At 41.4% G+C, this 16,783-nt stretch overlaps 1 protein-coding gene across 1 annotated transcript in view; it reads left to right on the top strand.

The window, feature by feature from the left end:
• The first annotated feature begins 1,367 nt into the window (after positions 1-1,367).
• PCCB (propionyl-CoA carboxylase subunit beta) overlaps positions 1,368-16,783 on the top strand; it is a 24,163-nt gene continuing 8,747 nt past the window's right edge. Inside the window, exons 1-9 of the mRNA XM_009644413.2 lie at positions 1,368-1,403; positions 1,497-1,616; positions 3,954-4,022; positions 5,932-5,988; positions 9,160-9,273; positions 10,934-11,044; positions 11,374-11,482; positions 12,405-12,525; positions 16,546-16,627. Coding sequence (XP_009642708.2) covers positions 1,368-1,403; positions 1,497-1,616; positions 3,954-4,022; positions 5,932-5,988; positions 9,160-9,273; positions 10,934-11,044; positions 11,374-11,482; positions 12,405-12,525; positions 16,546-16,627 — 819 coding nt within the window. The remainder of the gene's footprint in view (positions 1,404-1,496; positions 1,617-3,953; positions 4,023-5,931; positions 5,989-9,159; positions 9,274-10,933; positions 11,045-11,373; positions 11,483-12,404; positions 12,526-16,545; positions 16,628-16,783) is intronic.

Genomic DNA, 16,783 nt, shown 5'->3' with positions numbered 1-16,783 from the left:
CTGCTCCAGGCAGGAAGAAAAAAAAAAAAAGAATAATTCATTTACATCGGCTTTGTCATGAGATTGGCTGTAGTGCATTGTGTACAGGGTAGCACAGACAAAAGTTGCAACTTCTACCTCTCGTGTGATAGCAAGCTCTAGCTTGCTTAACACTTCACTGGGCTTGGAGGTGTACCGTCCGGCACAGCTTCGTCTTGTACGCTGCTATTGCAAACCTAAGCTGATCTCCTAAGAAATGAGAGCACAGAGCTAGAAGAGTGGAACTAAGGCAGAGAAAAAAGACAAATGGGAAGGTTGACAACAGCTGGATTTTAGTCTCTTGCCTCTCTTGTTCAGACTTTAGGCGATGCTGAGGGGGATGACCACATAGTTTTCCTATTTCGGTTGATTGTTTCTTGCTAGGATGTCTTTTCAGTTTAGTGCAAGGACCTAGCAGTACCATGGTGGCTCATAGGCATCAAGGAGGTAGTAACAGCCATTCACATGAAGGCTACCTGAGTGGTCAATTCGCCCATCAGCAGTGTCCCTCCTGCAGTTATACAGCATCTGGAAAGAGTTACAGGCTCACTGAGTTACGTTTAGGATGCTGACATACCAATATGCAGGCATTTCTGCATGTCTAGGGGCCCCAAACATCTTGCATCATGTTTTACATAAATTAAATCTATGGCTTGCGTTAGTCTTTCCTGCATTTGTTGATTTTCATGAACTTTTTAACCTACTGGTCAGAAGTTTCATAAAGAAGCCGAGCTGTGTTTTAACATCATGTTGTGATAGGGTCACACCATCCCCTAAAGAAGACAACCCTGGTGCCCTGACTTTTGCAGACAGATGCTTAACTGGGTTGAAAATAACAAATTTGTTTGGAAAGTTAAGAGAAAAAGAACTCTGCAATCATTTATTACTGCATGGCATCATTAGTACTGAGCAAGGGACACGCATATCTGATCAACTGATTATGGTTCTTGGCCCTTACTCTATTTGCCTATACCAGTGTCCAACAGAAAAAAGAACAAAAGGATTTTGTCAGAAAATCCCTGCAGGCTGTGGTGTTTCCTTTTTCCTCTCATTTTCTGGAGCCAAATACTGAGCGTGGTGAATTGAGCCTTGAACTATTGGTAAGGACTGGTTTAGCTGTGGAAGGGTTCCATGTTTAAGAACAGAACAAAGGCCTTAATAGCAGCATTTAAATGGGTAGGCAAAAATAGCCATGATGCTATTATATCTTGTTGAAAAGACTCTGAGATTGTTTCCTTTATCTTAGTAGGGCTGTTCTGATAGTTGGCCTTCTTTTCAATGTCTGGCTTGCGTTATGTTTGTTTTTAAGGAGGATGACCACTATATAGGCTATTTCCAGCTTTGGGGGCATGCAGTTGCTGAATGGGCCAAATGTAGCAGATCAAGTGAGGCTATGTTTGATTAAACTACATCCGCTGATGGTCAGTAAACAGGGCCAGAACCACCTGATGGCTGTATTAATTGTTGTTCCCTTTCAGGGAAAGCTGACAGCAAGAGAACGAATTCTTCTGCTGCTGGACCCCGACAGTTTTGATGAGTATGATATGTTTGTGGAACACAGATGTTCTGACTTTGGGATGGACTCTAATAAGAACAAGGTATTTTTATTTCAAGTATCTCTTGTTTCTTTGTCCTTGGCTGTTTAGCCAGCCAGCTGGTTGAAAATAGGCTCCTCTGTTCACATGTAATTTATTTGTTTTGTTTTCTTTCATTTTTGTTTTGCAAATTTCCTTTTATTACTCTCAGTTTCCATTTAACAGCTTACGCGGTTTACTTTTCCATTGTCTAAACTTGATACCTTTTTTATAATGTCAGCTGTTTCGTTCAAATACCTCCCCAGGTATTGTCTTAGGCCTGTATTTTAAACAATAGCAGAGGCTGCAGAGCTTTGTTGTTACAACTTTGTTGATCAAGTTGGATACCAAGAACTGGGTAAATACTTCTGCCTCCCTACAGATAACGTTAGGGTTAGAGGATGAAATAATGCAGACCCGTATTTATGCCTACCCAACTATGGAGTCATAGAATCCTTTAGGGCCTTAAAATCTGATATGTTTGGAAATTCAAGCATTCATGCTGGGCTGTTAGCAAGTTGCGGTCTGCTTTCTTATGCGGTTTTCAGATATATGGCCATGTATCCTAAACCAACATGGTATGTGAGGTCCATCATGTAGAAGAAAAATCTACGGCTCCCCAGAGTCTCTCACCATAACATTGATGCCTGATAAATTACTACATGGGAGAAATATTTTGTTGTGATTTAGTACAGAAAGGACCAGCGAACATGCTGGGATGTGTAGGTGGCTAGTGCAGATGTGCCTGTTCAATGTGAATCTTCCTGTAGCAAAAGGCCCTATTTGCTGTGGAGTATTCTGATGTGGGGTGTGATGAGAAGCTGCTCTGTATGTGCCGCTGCTCCATGCTGCGTACGACAACTACGACTTCTGTCTATGCGGTTACTAAACCAGTTCATCAGTTTTCCAGTACTTCAAGTTGCAGGGCTGCATCCTATGGATGAGGGAGGGATCAGCAGGCTTCCACCATGAGCAGCTGGGGCATTGGGAAATGGCAAAGGCAAAGGATTTGTTTTCAGTCTAGTAGCCAGCAGACTGATGGGACTTGGTGCTAGGAAGGGTGTTGTGTTAGACCTTCTCCCCTCTCAATCAGTGTAGGAGCAAACATCTTTTCTTCTCTAAGTAATTTTTTTACTCTGTTCCCCAGCAAACTCAAATAACTGCTGTGTTGCCTCTCATCGTGCTACTGAATGCTGCATCCCACAGTGCTGATAGCAAATTGCTGTTTCTGAAGATATGAGGAGCAGCAAAGTCCTGAGAGTGACAAGAGGGTTAATTTTTTCCTTGTCCTTCAGCAGTCACCTTTCAGTGAGCTGCAGATCTTATTTACAGAGCACAGTTTCACAACGGATGACCTAACTGTGGCCAGTGAGCTGGAATATTAGTTTAGCATTGAATTTCTCTGAGTTCCTGGAACTTTCTGAAGGTGGGGTAAGACTTGTACTCACATCCAGGCCGCTCTGCGGGCTTCTTGGGTTTTTAAGAGTCATCCATGTGAGACAGTGGCTGGAGCTACAGGAGTGTGTGCCGAGAGCCATGAGTTGGTAGCAGTGCTGTCTGTGCAGCCTGAGAAGAGTCCCCAGACCAGTATGACCTTCCTGAGAACAGATTGCCTTGAGCATAAAAGGCCCTTAGAGTGAGCCATACTCTTTTTTTTCCTTCTCTTTTTTTTTTTTTTTAATATAAAACAGCAAAAAGCATTTAAGTGGCTGGAATACCTTTATGACAGCCCAGTAAAGTTCATTTTCTACTGTTGTCTTGAAAGACTTCTATATTTGATGTTTGACAATATTCTATATTGTCTTGAAAGACTTCTCCTTTACTAAAAAGTGAGACAACATGGATAAGCAGATTTTAAGATTCACGGGCTCCATTTCCTTTTCCAGCTCTTCCTTCTTGCTTTAATTATAAGGTGAAAAATGGGACAGGTCGCGTTGAAGTCTTTGAGGTGACTGTAACTGTATTTTTGACCTTTCCAGAGTTGTTGTTTTCCCTGTATCAACACCTCAAGAAAGGTTTGTGTGCAGTGTCTGTTCTTTCAAAAACATCAGCTGGACCTAATAAAAGGTACATCCTGCCTCTAAGGACATGATTTGCCTTAACTCCAGATGTGCTGAAATTTGAAGGAAAACTGCAAAGTTCACTAATCTTTACACTAAAACACAACTAATATGTGATATTACCTTTATCTTTCCTTTCCAGGGCTGGGGGAAATATTTGTGGAGCCCCCGCTGCAAACGTGAAAGACCAGTCCTCTTGGAGAAATCAGTCTTTGCTTTGACATAAGTTTGTGGGTTTTTAAGTGGATGTCATTGCTGCTTTGATTTTATTTTTAATTAATTTATTTGTTTTTTAACACAGTATCCTGGAGACAGTGTGGTGACTGGCCGCGGACGGATTAATGGGAGACTGGCTTATGTTTTCAGTCAGGTACGGTTTTGCTTGTTTTTTAAATAGCATGAACTTATCCTTTGAAATAAATTCACAGTAATTCGGTGTGGCCATGTAGTGATGTACCTGTTTGCCTTCTACCAATAAGCATAAGATAGACTTAACATCTTGTGGGAGGAAGCAGGGCACCTTCAGAAAAGAAGAAGCAAAAAAGCATTTCTAAAAACTTTATCAGGTGGTAGATGCAGTTGTGACAAGGGTGAGATGAAAATAGTGAAGAACGCAGAGCCAGTGGGAATGTTTTGAAAAAAAAAAACAACCTGTTATTACTTCAGTGTATTATCATTGGATATTGATATGCTGAGAGGCTGGAGGAGTCCCCCAAACCAACGTTTTTGATAACCAAGTAGTGAATTAATGGAGAAGTCACTGAGCGCTGTGTCCTTTATGCAGTTGCAAGCTTTGGCTCTGACCTTGCAGTTGGATGTGGGTGGATGAGCTCCTGCAGGCGTGTGGAGACCTGCAAGTGTCAGTGGAGGGCTTTGCGGTTCTGAGAACCATCTTCTGGGCTTTGGGCTGCAGAATGGGGGCTGTTTGCTGGAGATGTCAACTGGAATTGCAATGAGTGGAATTCATGATAGAGGGCACTTGAACAACCTTGAATTGTTTCTCAGGTTTGAACACTCTGATCAGTTGAAGGGATTGTGATAGATAGCATATAAATAGATAGATAAAATCTATTTTTTATGTTAAAATATACTTTTTATATTAAAATAAAAATATTTTAGAGGAAACATCATAGGTAGAGATTTATCTTGGTTAACTCTTAGCACAGTCTGAAATAAAGCCTTTCTTTCAGATCATTGGTAACTGCTTCTCTGTTCTGGGCCACAAAGTAGCCTTTGTTCAATTTGCTATCATGGCCAAAATGATTGTTGCTGTGTGACCTTGGAGCAAGTCGTACACCCTGCCTTTTTTGTCTTGGATATGTAGTTCTTCAAGGAAGGGCACTGTTATGTGGGCCTGAACATAAGATTGGAGACAAACAGAGACCTTAATTTTAGAAGAACACAGGTAGAGGGCAGTTCTTGTGTTAAAAGAATTTAAATGTGTCCCTTCATGATATGCCTCTTTTTTTTTTTTTTTAGTATACGTATGTATATATTTAAAGACCTTTTTCTTCTCCAAATCGAGCTGCCATCTGAGATGTTCCTTCCTTTTTGGTTCAACTGCTAGTCATAGTCATGCTGTTCCTTGTCCACACAGTTTTTAGGACTTCTTTGACTCAGTGGATATGCATCAGTGAAGCTCATCAGAAGTTGGCTCTGGGTTCTATTGGTACCAGTAGGTGTCAATATCCCCTTTCTCTTCTGGATCAGTCCCAGGGCCTCGTGTTGCTTGTTCAAGGTCTTACTGCTCAGGCCCAGGGTTGTACCAACAGTCGGTTTTGGCTGACATAGTCCCTACAGCACCCATAAAAGAATAATCGACTCTTGGAACATAACTCATGAACACAGAACAGTGGCGTATTTTCAGTTTTTTATTTCTGCCTGTTTGCAGGCATATCTTATTGCTGCCCCTTGCAGTGGGACCCTCCTCACAGCTGACGTTTCTCCAGACTACTCCACTTCTGATAACGTCCATGAAAGAGGAACATACGTTTGTAGAAAAAGAGAATGTTCCTGTGAAGGGAAAAAAAAAAAGCAAATGAGACATACTAAGTTTGTGATTTTTAACATAGAATCCACTGGCTAAATACATATAAAAGATCTTTACTTGTACAGAAGGCTTGCATTGAACAGGATTGGTCTGCAGGCTGCACTAGGGGAGTCGGGTTGTTTTGGAGCAGCATACCCAAATATAGAGCATTGTAGGATTGTACTGTTTACTTGCAACGTTTGTACTGAAATGATGCTTTGCCTAATCTGAAAATTTGTTTTCCTTCCAGGATTTTACTGTATTTGGAGGTAGTTTGTCTGGAGCTCATGCCCAGAAGATCTGCAAGGTAATATTTCACAGGAGAAAATAAAACAAAAAATTGTCAGTGCCTTTTTTTTTTTTTTCCAGTCTGTTGTGTTAATGACTTTGGAGTTTGCAACTGACTTTAGTGGACTCTGGCATATGTCATGGCAACCGGAAATTGCCTGCCACCTCATGTCAGTTAAGATGTGAAAGCACAGGCGAGCTGAGGGGTACCCTTTGGAAGCTTTTCAAGTATAAAAGAGCTTTTTCAAGTAATACGCGCTTTGTTTAAATTAAGTTGCCTTTTCTACTGTGCTACAGGAGACAAGAGAGACTTGCAAAGTACAAATATAAATTAACCATTGTCTACTGGAGAAATGTGAAATTTCTTGGGAGAAACTTTTTCCTGTAAACAGTGCTATGTGGAAGTGTGTAATATTTATAAAAAGCAAATGTAACAAGTAAACAATCTGAAGATAAACAGTTTTACAACTTGGAGGTCACCTTGATACTCAGAGCCTCTGTTATCAGGCACTTGTGGCTATTTATTCTCATTTGTCTGCTTGTCTCACTGGAAAAGCTGCTGTTTGAGTCCCAGGGGTAGGAAGGGCAGGAACGTTTTCTTGCCTGAGTGTTCAGTGGTGTGGGCTGGTGAAAATTTCCTGAATTTTCTTGGAATCAGAAACAAAGGGTTTGGTGTGCAACACCTTGTCTCCTGATGGAAATAACTACTTTCTTGCATAGGCTCCTCGGTAGTGAGAAGATTTAAAACTAGAAAACACAAAACCTTTGGGCTGGATAACTACTTGGCTTTACGAAGTCTTGCTATTGGGAAAGACTTGACACTGCAAAGCTCCAATATGAAAGGGTAGTGTCTCTTTGTGTTGGGGAGGGATGTACTGGTACTGGAATACTGGGATGCTTTCTGCTGTTTGGTGTTTTTTTTATCTCTTATTTCTAAAAAAGCAGGGAAAGTGCTAGTAGCAGAACTGGAAAAAAATGTGAGTCCTTCGTAGTCACCACTGTTCTTGGTTGGCATCAGCGTCAGTGGTAGGCTCCAAAGTTTGAAAGCTCAGGATGCATCAATTGCTTTGGGGCTTGGAGTCTTTGAGGCTGTAGCTCCAAAAAGGCTGGCTGGGTAGTGTGGTATCTGTCTCACTTCTCTTAGTTCTTCTTACTGGGGAGCAGATCTCTGTTCTGAGAGAGACTGTCTTGGCTCCTGCAAAACGTATTGGTGGCTTAAGGGATGTAAAATGTCATGGAACATGGAAGTGAATGAAGTTGCTCTCCCTAAGCTGGACTTCCCTGGAGATCGGCTACTTTGGTGGTAAAAATCTCCCATTTGGGATTTTTTTCCTGGAGCTGCAAAGAGGTAGCGATATTTGGCATCTCTCAGACCATGTTAAATTCCTGTAGTGGTTTCCCTGAAGCAGCAGAGTGTGGCTCTTTTGAGAGTAACAGGTGGCCACTTCTGCTGGGGAACGCTTTAAAGCCTATGTGTGCATCTATGATGTCATGTTTCAAGGCAGTTGTTGAGTCCACGAGATGAAGAAGTGTTTTCGAGAATGAATCCTGAAATGTTCACTACAAATACTGGTATGGCAAAGAAATATCTGGTCTTAAATGCGTGAACACGTTTTCTGAATGTGCATGTTGATGTGTGGTTTAGGAAGAACTTCAGTGTCTGGAAAAGCCTTGAAATAATTATTCCATATATAAGGCCCTGGAAAATAGCAAAATGTGTCAGTGAAATGGTTTCACTAACCTGTCCTGATAGGAAGAAGCAATAAATGTCAACTCATTTTTAATAAGGCATTTGATAATGCCTTGTGTAACATTTAATCCACACAGATGCTTTTTAAATGCGGGATTGTATTTAAATTGTAAAGTCATTCTGTGTGTCTGCCACGGCAATATTTCAACTTCTAAATGGACATCCAGGCACAAAGCATGAAAAACCCCTGGTTTACATTGAATAACTGCAAGTAGGAGCAAAGCCACTTCAGAGCTCCACAGAGAGGGTTCAGGCTGGAATTTAGGTACTGCTGGGATTCTATTGATTTGAATGGGACTGGGTATGCTTACTGTATTTCTAGGCAAAATAAAATTCAGGGCTGATGCTGCAAGTACTCTGAAAGACGGGACTGAAGTCTAAAAAAATCTTAACACGTAAAAGATTGTCTGAAATAAATTATAATTCTGTAACAATGATTGAAAGTGCTAGTACCAGGCAGCAAAAAGTAACTTGAATTTCAAAATGGGGATTGATTGACAATGTGTAGTTTTACAGAAAATTATTTAGGAGTTAAAGCAGATCTTAACGTTAAAACAGATCTTAATGTAATATGCCAGTGCTGTAGTGTTAGGAAAATGGCAAATGTTTTACTGGGATCTAGTGAACAGGAATATTTTATGTAAGGAATGTAAGGAATTCAATCCTCCCACTTAAGCCTCTGCTGGAATATTGCGTATGATCTTGAGGCAAGTAACCAAAATTATTAGAGGGCTAGAAAATAGGATGTAGAAAGAATTGTGACTGAATTGATGGTGATTAATCTAGAAACACAAAGGGAAGTATAAAGACTGGGGAGATTTGAGGTACTTGAATGTTTACGAAGGCAAAGTAGTAGTTAATTGCTCTCCCTGTCTACTGTATTTCACAAAAGAAGTAATGTTTCTGAATTTTTGGAGGGGAGATTTAATTTAGTCTTCTCAACTTGTAAGAAGGGTAATCAAGCACTAGAATACACTGCTTAGGGAGAGCATACAATCACCACTGCAATAAACTTTTAAGATCAGATTAGACCTATATGATGAAGCATTTAAGGTGCAGTTGAGACCTCTTATCAACAGAGATAGATTGGACCTCCCTGGTCCAAACTCCCGTGATTGTGTCACTTAGCACAGAGTTTGGATAATGCAGTGTGAGTATGGAGATGCACAGCTAGTAAGGCAGATAAATAGTAAAGGTCATGAGAAGGATTAAACATGGATCTCTGAGCCTTCAGTCTGAATGAGTCAAAACATAATGCCCCAGTAAGGAGTTAGTGACTGTCATAGTTAATACAAATAAAAGAGAAGCTGAGCTCTATGTACGCAGTTCAAATTCTGGCATGTACAGATTTCTTTCTAGGGGATGTACATTTTGGGGGTTGGTTGCTTTGGGATTGTAGCTTACCTAGGTCAATAATGAGGAGTTTGTATTCATCACCAGGTCATGGATCAAGCTGCCTTGGTTGGGGCGCCTGTGATCGGGCTGAATGACTCTGGAGGAGCCCGTATCCAGGAGGGAGTGGAGTCCTTGGCTGGCTATGCAGATATATTTTTGGTAAGTAGGCTGCTGGATGACCAGGAAGCTTGGCATCCACAAAGATGGACAAAGTCTTTCTTTACTTAAGTCAGTGTTTGTAAGTAAACTGTTAGGTTATCTTCATCCTTATCAGCCAGTGTAACCTGGTGGATTAAGCAGCATATATGAGGGCTTGTGAGACCTGGACTGTCCTCTTGGTTCTCTTCTTGGCTTTTGGCAAATTACTGTACCCCTTGGTTCCATTGGTTAAACAAGGATAATGCTGAGCCTTGTAAAACACTGTGATCCAGTGAAAAGCTCTGCAGGAGCTGCGCTATATAGTGAGCTTTGTCACAAGAATGAACGAATAGGCAATTTACTTAAACAGTTGTTCTAGGGTTTTCTTTCAAAGAACTTTCTGATTCACACTAATGTATAGATTGCCTGTGTTGGGGATGTAATTTCTCTCGAGTGTTTATCTGTTTGTCTGAGACAGGTGGGCATGCTGTAGTTCAGAGGGTGTTTTGTTAGGTGACTGATGGTTGTGATCCACCACCAGCTGTCCCCATGTCTGTATTTCAGAGGAGACATGTTACAACTTTCACACAGCAGATTTGTTTTTAATAGGGCTGATAAAAGTGGAAGATTTCCACTGCAGAAAGAAGGACTTAAAGTAAATCAAACAGTAGGCAGTTGAAGAAGACTTGAGAAACTTGGATCCGAAGCACCAAGTGTTTGTTCTGTCAAGATGGTAGGTCAGTGGGGAAAAAAAAGTTTGAGGGGGGAAAAAACAAAAGAAAAGAAGATGCAAATCAGAGGCTTCTGTTCAGAGAACAGTATGCAATACAATGGAGCCTTTTAATCTTACTATTTGGGGACAGCCAGTGCTGATTGGACTGGTGAAAGTTTTGTATTTCTACAGTATTTTTGTGGCTAATGGAAGAATTTTTCCTCTAGACACGCTACTGACCTTGTTCTGTTTTGTTCTTTGCTGAAATGTTATTTTATATGCCTACAAAACACATGGGTTTAAAGTAAGCGCACAAAACATACACATGATTGTGCTCTCAGTAGTAATGTGAGCAGGTGGGATGACAGGTTAGATGCTGACAGTCTTTTGGATTAGTGTAATCTGGGATGATGCGGTTGAACAATTACAGAAGTCAATTGTAATCCAGGTGAGCAATGAACAATGTAAGCATTTGGGGGGGCGGGGCAGGAACCAGTAACGTGCCATCCATATTGATGGACAGCAGTAATTTACCATTGTGTAAAACCCAAGCCAGTGCAGGAATCTGATTGTAAAAGAATCTCTGCCACAGCTGGCTAGTAAAGCTTACTTCTATGTCTGAGTGATAGCGTACCTATATGTTCAAATTCCCAGTACGTATGCTTTTCACCACTCTGGGCTCGGTAAAGTTTTTGCCCCTGCAGCATCTGTTGAGGTCGCACATTCCATCTTCCTTTGCAGTTATTGCATGGTATAGGAAATCAAATGGAAACAGAAAGAAATGAAAGAGTAGCAACAAAATTATGTTGGTTCTATTTGCACCAAGACATTCTGTCCAGATATTTGTCTCCCAGTAAATAAAGCAAGCTGTCTTCTCCTGTTTGTGATTGTGAATTCCTGCAGAATCTGTGCACAGACTTAAAGATTCACTTTTTTGGTAAAACTAGATGTCTGTCTGTCCTGTTGCAGAGAAATGTTCTGTGTTCGGGAGTGGTTCCACAGATCTCCCTCATCATGGGTCCTTGTGCTGGTGGAGCTGTGTATTCGCCTGCTTTAACTGATTTCACGTTCATGGTGAAGGTAAGGGTGGAGTATATCGTGACTTGCTGCTGGTAATGTCAATCATACACAAACTGACCCTACATGAAGGTGGTTTTTTTGAGATGGTCTCCTGCTTTGGAGTGAGCCTATTTTTCATTAAAAGTCAAGAAAAACTTTCCCAAATAACTTGTGGGTAATTGCATTTTCTGTGGTTTTTAAATATAATGCATTAAGGATTTTAAAGCAATTTGTCCCTATGTTCTACAGTTTTCTTATTTGGGGGAAAGTCTTTGTCTTCTTAGGTGCTTTTGCAGCTTGGGTCTAGCATTTACTGTGGTTTTTTTTTTTGCTTTTTTCCCCTCCTCCAGGATACATCCTATCTATTCATCACTGGCCCAGATGTAGTTAAGTCTGTTACCAATGAAGATGTCACCCAAGAGCAGCTTGGGGGTGCGAAGACGCACACTGCTGTATCTGGTGAGAGCTGGGTAGTTTACTTAACGTACTAACAGTTCTTCAAAGTAAATGACTTAGTTGTTCTAGTTAAACAGCTGATTGTCTAATACAGATTTTTGTACTCATGGGTGTCACTTGAGTCTAGGTGATAGAACTCCACTTAAGCACAGGATCTTACTCTGTATAGGCCTCTCTTGCTGGTCCTTTTTACAAATAGGAGAAGTGGGAGAGTTCTGGGATTTGGAAGAGAAAGTGACAAATCCACAAAAGATTCTAGAAGTGGGAAGGTTGTCAGAGGGCAGGGCTCAGCAGAGCAGGCTTGGAGTGGTGTGGATTTTTCTGCTTGTTCATCCAGAAATTTGCATGGGTTCAAAGATTCTTAACAATCCCTTGTTTGCTTACTAACATGATTGATTGATCAAACTTCTTAACTATAAACTGAGTGGCAGTGTGAGATTAAGTGCTTTTTTTCTTCTCCCCTCTGGGAAAACTTGGTGACTCATGAATCTTCTCGAGGCTCAGAATGACTGTGGGTTCTCAAATTCTATTTGAATTGAACTGGTGATGAACCAAAACCACACACACAGACACTGTTCTGATCAAAGTATTTATCAAAGAACTTGTCCAAAACTTGAGTGCAGCACAGTAACCTGGATTGAATTCCAGAAGGCTGGGATCCAGCGAGGTCTGTGACAGCTGGTAAACCAGTTTACATTATTTTAAATATGAGATCAACAGTCCAGCCCTGCTAAGGAGGAAGTCTGATACAGCCACACGTTTTCTAGATATTTTCAGCTGGTCAAGTTTGGTGGCTTAAAACTCCCGATTGTTAATAGCTCGGGTGTAAAAATTCTTACTGTTACTTCTTTGTATCTTCATTGGTACGTACTTGAAAATAAAACCTTGCAAAATAATTTCAATCACTGCTTAATTTTCTTTCCAGGAGTCGCACACAGAGCCTTTGAGAACGATATAGATGCTTTGCTTAATCTCCGAGAGTTCTTTAATTATTTACCTCTTAGCAACCGTGATCCAGCTCCAGTCTGTGAATGCCATGATCCCAGGTAAGAGGAGACGGGCTGAGATCTGTGGTCTCTGTCCACTGAATTTCATGGCTTCACTAGCTCAAAGAGTGTAAAGAAATGAGTGTTTTGTGCCTGGGATCTTGGCTGGTAATTCTGCATTGCGGCGTATGAGTATGGGAAGTGTTTCATTATGCATGTGTACAGACATACGTGCTCATTGATAGATTTAACTTTTTATTTTCTGAAAGTGATGCTATGCAGGCTGTGTATAGAATATGGGGAAAAGTCATTTCTGTGCAGTGGGCTGTCACAGTCCCTTGAAACAAGCAAGTGAGGCAGAAGACAGCATAGTGAGCAGAAATGGGGAGAACTTGCCCTGCTTTGTCAGTTTTGTGTCTGTTGGGCAAGTTCTGTTTGTTAAGGTTAGAGGCAGGGAAGCAACAAGGAGGCAAAGGAGGCAGAAAGCTTTACATATTAGGTACTTGTCTATCGGGCTTATTGTATAGTTGGCAACATAACAAAGGAAGGACTTGATTCATTTCAACAGGGGAAAAAGGGCAACCGTCTGGGTTTTTATCAAGGAATTTTTCCAAGAGATAGAGGGTCAGCCAGAGAGCCAGCACAGGACTGCCTTGCCAGTAGTGCTAAAGATGGAGAATGCCAGTGGAGTAAAAGCGTTTTGACCTGAGATCCAGTTGCACCCCCCAGTTCAGCCCTTTCTGTAGGGAACCCCTAAGAGGTTGTCGCCTTCTCCGGTATGGGACCCGTTCCTGAACTTGTTCCTTTCAGTTCTAGAGATCATAGAATGTTTTGGGTTGGAAGGGACCCCTAGGTCATCTAGTCCAACCCCTCTGCAGTGAGCAGGGACACTGCTAACTAGATCAGGTTGCTCAGAGCCCCATCCAACTTGGCCTTGAATGTTTCCAGGGATGGGGCCTCCACTACCTCTCTGGGCAACCTGTTCCAGTGTTTCACCACCCTCATTGTAAAGAATTTCTTCCGTATATGGAATGGTGTGATCTATGTCTTGTGGTTCTTACATGCATGAAGATTTTAACTTGTGAGTTGGGAAGGTTATCTTCTCTTCCCGCTTCACTGTTCTTGGCAGTGTCTTGGAAACAATTTGTTTGGGAGGGGTTCTTTGGATCGATTTTACAAATCACTGCTCTGGTACCTGAAATACTTTGTTCACTATTAGAGAAATAAATTTGCCAATTGCTTTTAGAGAATGGGCGGACAGGTCAATTAGTTACTGGTCCTCATTTTTTCTAAGATGCTGGTCTTTAGGAGTTTATTAAACTGGAAGACTGTTCTGATTTGATAGTGACAAACTGAAGCAAATCTCTTACATTATTTGGTACATTTGGAGGATTATCTCTGAGGTTATGTTCTTTCTAAGCACTCAACAAGTTGTGCTGGCATAATTACCCTCTATAGACTTGAATGGGATATTTTAATTTCATTACAGAAACAACAGCCTGCTTTTTTTTAATCAATATATCTTGTAATAGGCAGTTTATTTTCTTGCGGGAAGCTGTCAGCTACATTGTAGCTACTAATATATAGAGATTAGCGCTCTATTTTCGTGCGGGAGACAATCTTTTATGTAAGCACCACAGACATTATTAGAAGATCACAGTATAACAAATGCTAAGCAATTTGTACTAAGAAGTTAAATTCAGTAGTCTTTGTATACATGAAGGCAGATCTATTTGTTAAATTTGCCTGGGTTTGTAGCAGCGTCTCCAGTATTCTTCCATTTGTGGTCTGAATGCCTACATTGGTAGAATTTCATCTGGACAATATCAACATCTCAACAGACTCCTTTTGCTTTGGATTGATGTTTTTGATCCTTATCGCTGCTCCAAAGCCCTCTAGAGTAATTAATTTATTATTGCACCATTTTCATACTACAAAAAATTGCCAGTAATGCAAATTAAATGTAATGTAGCTTTGTGTTCATTGTTAAGTCCAGGGGCTGGTGGGGTGGGTTTGTTGTGTGTGGTGTTTTTTTCTCTAGGTGGGTAGGTTCTTTGTGGTGTTGAAAAATGTCAGTCTTGGTTGCTGAAACTTCTGTGGGTTTGAGTTTTTGATGCTGGTGACCGGGGTTCTAAAGAGTTAGAAAGTTCCTTACAGTACCAAGCTGACTGATGGTGAATATGTCCTCTGCCTTCGAAGGGTGTCTAGTTCGTTGCACTTGGTATATTGTATGGCGTGATTTTACCTTGATGTGTCTTTGACTATAAACAAATTTCTTTTCCTCTAAATCCTGAAGTATGCATGCAAATTTCTGGAGGAGGTTATCAAATCTTGGTAAGAGAGTAGAGTTTCCTTTTGTATTGAATGAAAACCAGTATCGATCTGGATGAGAGCGTCTCAGGCTTCAAAGGACTGCTTTGATGGTGAGCAGCAGTTCCTTCCTGACGAGTGGGATCTGTCAAACACAGTTCTCAACCTCTGAAGTCCAGTGACTCCACTAGCAAGCTCCAGATGTCCGTTGTCTGTGACGATTTGAAGGAGGTTTTGAAACTTGCGATACCCAGGGTAATGGCTTCATTTTGATGGTGGTTAGTCATTCTAATGCCGTTATACTTTCCCTCTGGACTCTACAGCACTGTGAATTGATGGGAGCAATAATTTCATTTTTTCCCCTTTCCTTATCCTTTGGGGATACCACAGGTAACGGGCAGAACTTAGAGCACATTCGTATCTACTCTATGGACACGAAAAAGTTTGAGTCTCTAGTAGCTTGGGTTTAGTATGTTAAAATTGGTTGCTTTCATCAGACTAAGGTTCCATTATGTCATTTTATGGAAGTATTTGCATGCAATACTCTTTACGCATGTGGAAAAAATACCTGAAGTGTTGCTGTCAGTTTTATTCTCTTGACAGATGTATCTCTCACTCCCTCAGCAAGTTGTGCCTCTCTAGCCCTGTCTAATTGAGGGAGCACAAGGACAGCCCTGGGGCTTGCATTATTTGGTTTTGCCTGATTTTGACAAACTGCAGATCACTTCCTTCAGTTTTAAATTGGGTGTCTAGAGCCTTGTGCTGTGTTTTAAACATACTAAATCATGGGATTGTTAAAATAGTAATTCAATAAGAACAACACAGAAACACCATTTATAACAAAAATAGATCAGTATTTTTGTGGAATAGCATAAGTATAATACTCCCTGTAGTCTTCTCAGTGGTGACTCATAAAAATTGACACCTCCCCAGTGGGACTGTGAATGAATCCACAGGCCCAGTGAATGTGAACATTCGTAGGTCCTTAATGAAGCTAATATGATCAAAGATGGAGGTCACTGATTGTGGCAGCTGCTAACAGGGCGGCAGCGTTGTGGTTAAATGTAAAGCTCCACAGGAAGGGCATTGCTGTTGAGTTAAGCAGAGTAACAGTAAAGATTATTTAAACACAGCCATTAAACTGAAGAAGCTGAGAGCGGATGTGTGTTTTTCCTGTGGTTGAGTGTATTCAAAATCACAAGTGCACAACGTGGGCAGGGAAAAGATCAGAGTTGTAAATGAGCAGCTCCTAAACTCAGCGTGCACAGGAGATCCAGGTGTATGACAGGGAACCTTGCTCTGCTGTTGGGAGAAACCATTTTGCCTGTCCAGCTGTACAGGCTGGGGCCCCCTCCCCCCTGCCACTTGACACTTGTTCTACCAAATCCTTTTCCCCACTGCCACTTGTGCCCAGAGGCTGGGTCCAACACACCTCCAGTGCCCCCTGCAGACTGCCATTTGTAGCATTTGCCAGCTCTCAAGTTCCCTGATGATGTTCCACATGTGTCATCTTGGGCTCTTCTAGTCAAAGAGGAGAAATGGTATCTCCAGGAGATGGTTCTATAGGCAGAGGTGCCTACAGAAGAGAGGTCTCCTTCAGGAAGAGATCGGTCAGGCTGTTGCCCTCCTGCTGTGTGAGGGCTCAGTGGCCTGAGGCACAGCTGGCCGAGACCAAAAGGTGCCTCAGCAAGGTGGAATGGTGGAATTGTTTGCGTGAGTTTTTTGTCTTGGTATTCACCTGACCTGTAACTACTTCCTTCCTTTCTCAAGTGACCGTTTGGTTCCTGAGCTGGACACAGTTGTCCCAATTGAATCTACTAAAGCCTACGATATGCTGGATATCATACACTCCGTAAGTCTGCTAGTGTGAGCATTGTTGAGATGAATACAGATGTATTGTATTCTGTGTGTAAATAATTGAAAGAAACCAACAGAATGGCACTGAAGATGTGGGGTTTTTTAGTCTTTGCAAGTTACTGGTTTCACCTGTACAGAAGGGACAACAGAA

Source organism: Egretta garzetta, unplaced genomic scaffold (assembly GCF_000687185.1).
Source record: "Egretta garzetta isolate BGI_Z169 unplaced genomic scaffold, ASM68718v1 scaffold448, whole genome shotgun sequence".
Lineage (NCBI taxonomy): Eukaryota > Metazoa > Chordata > Aves > Pelecaniformes > Ardeidae > Egretta > Egretta garzetta.
Note: the sequence above shows the minus strand (reverse complement) of the source record. Positions and strands in the feature narration are given on the sequence as shown.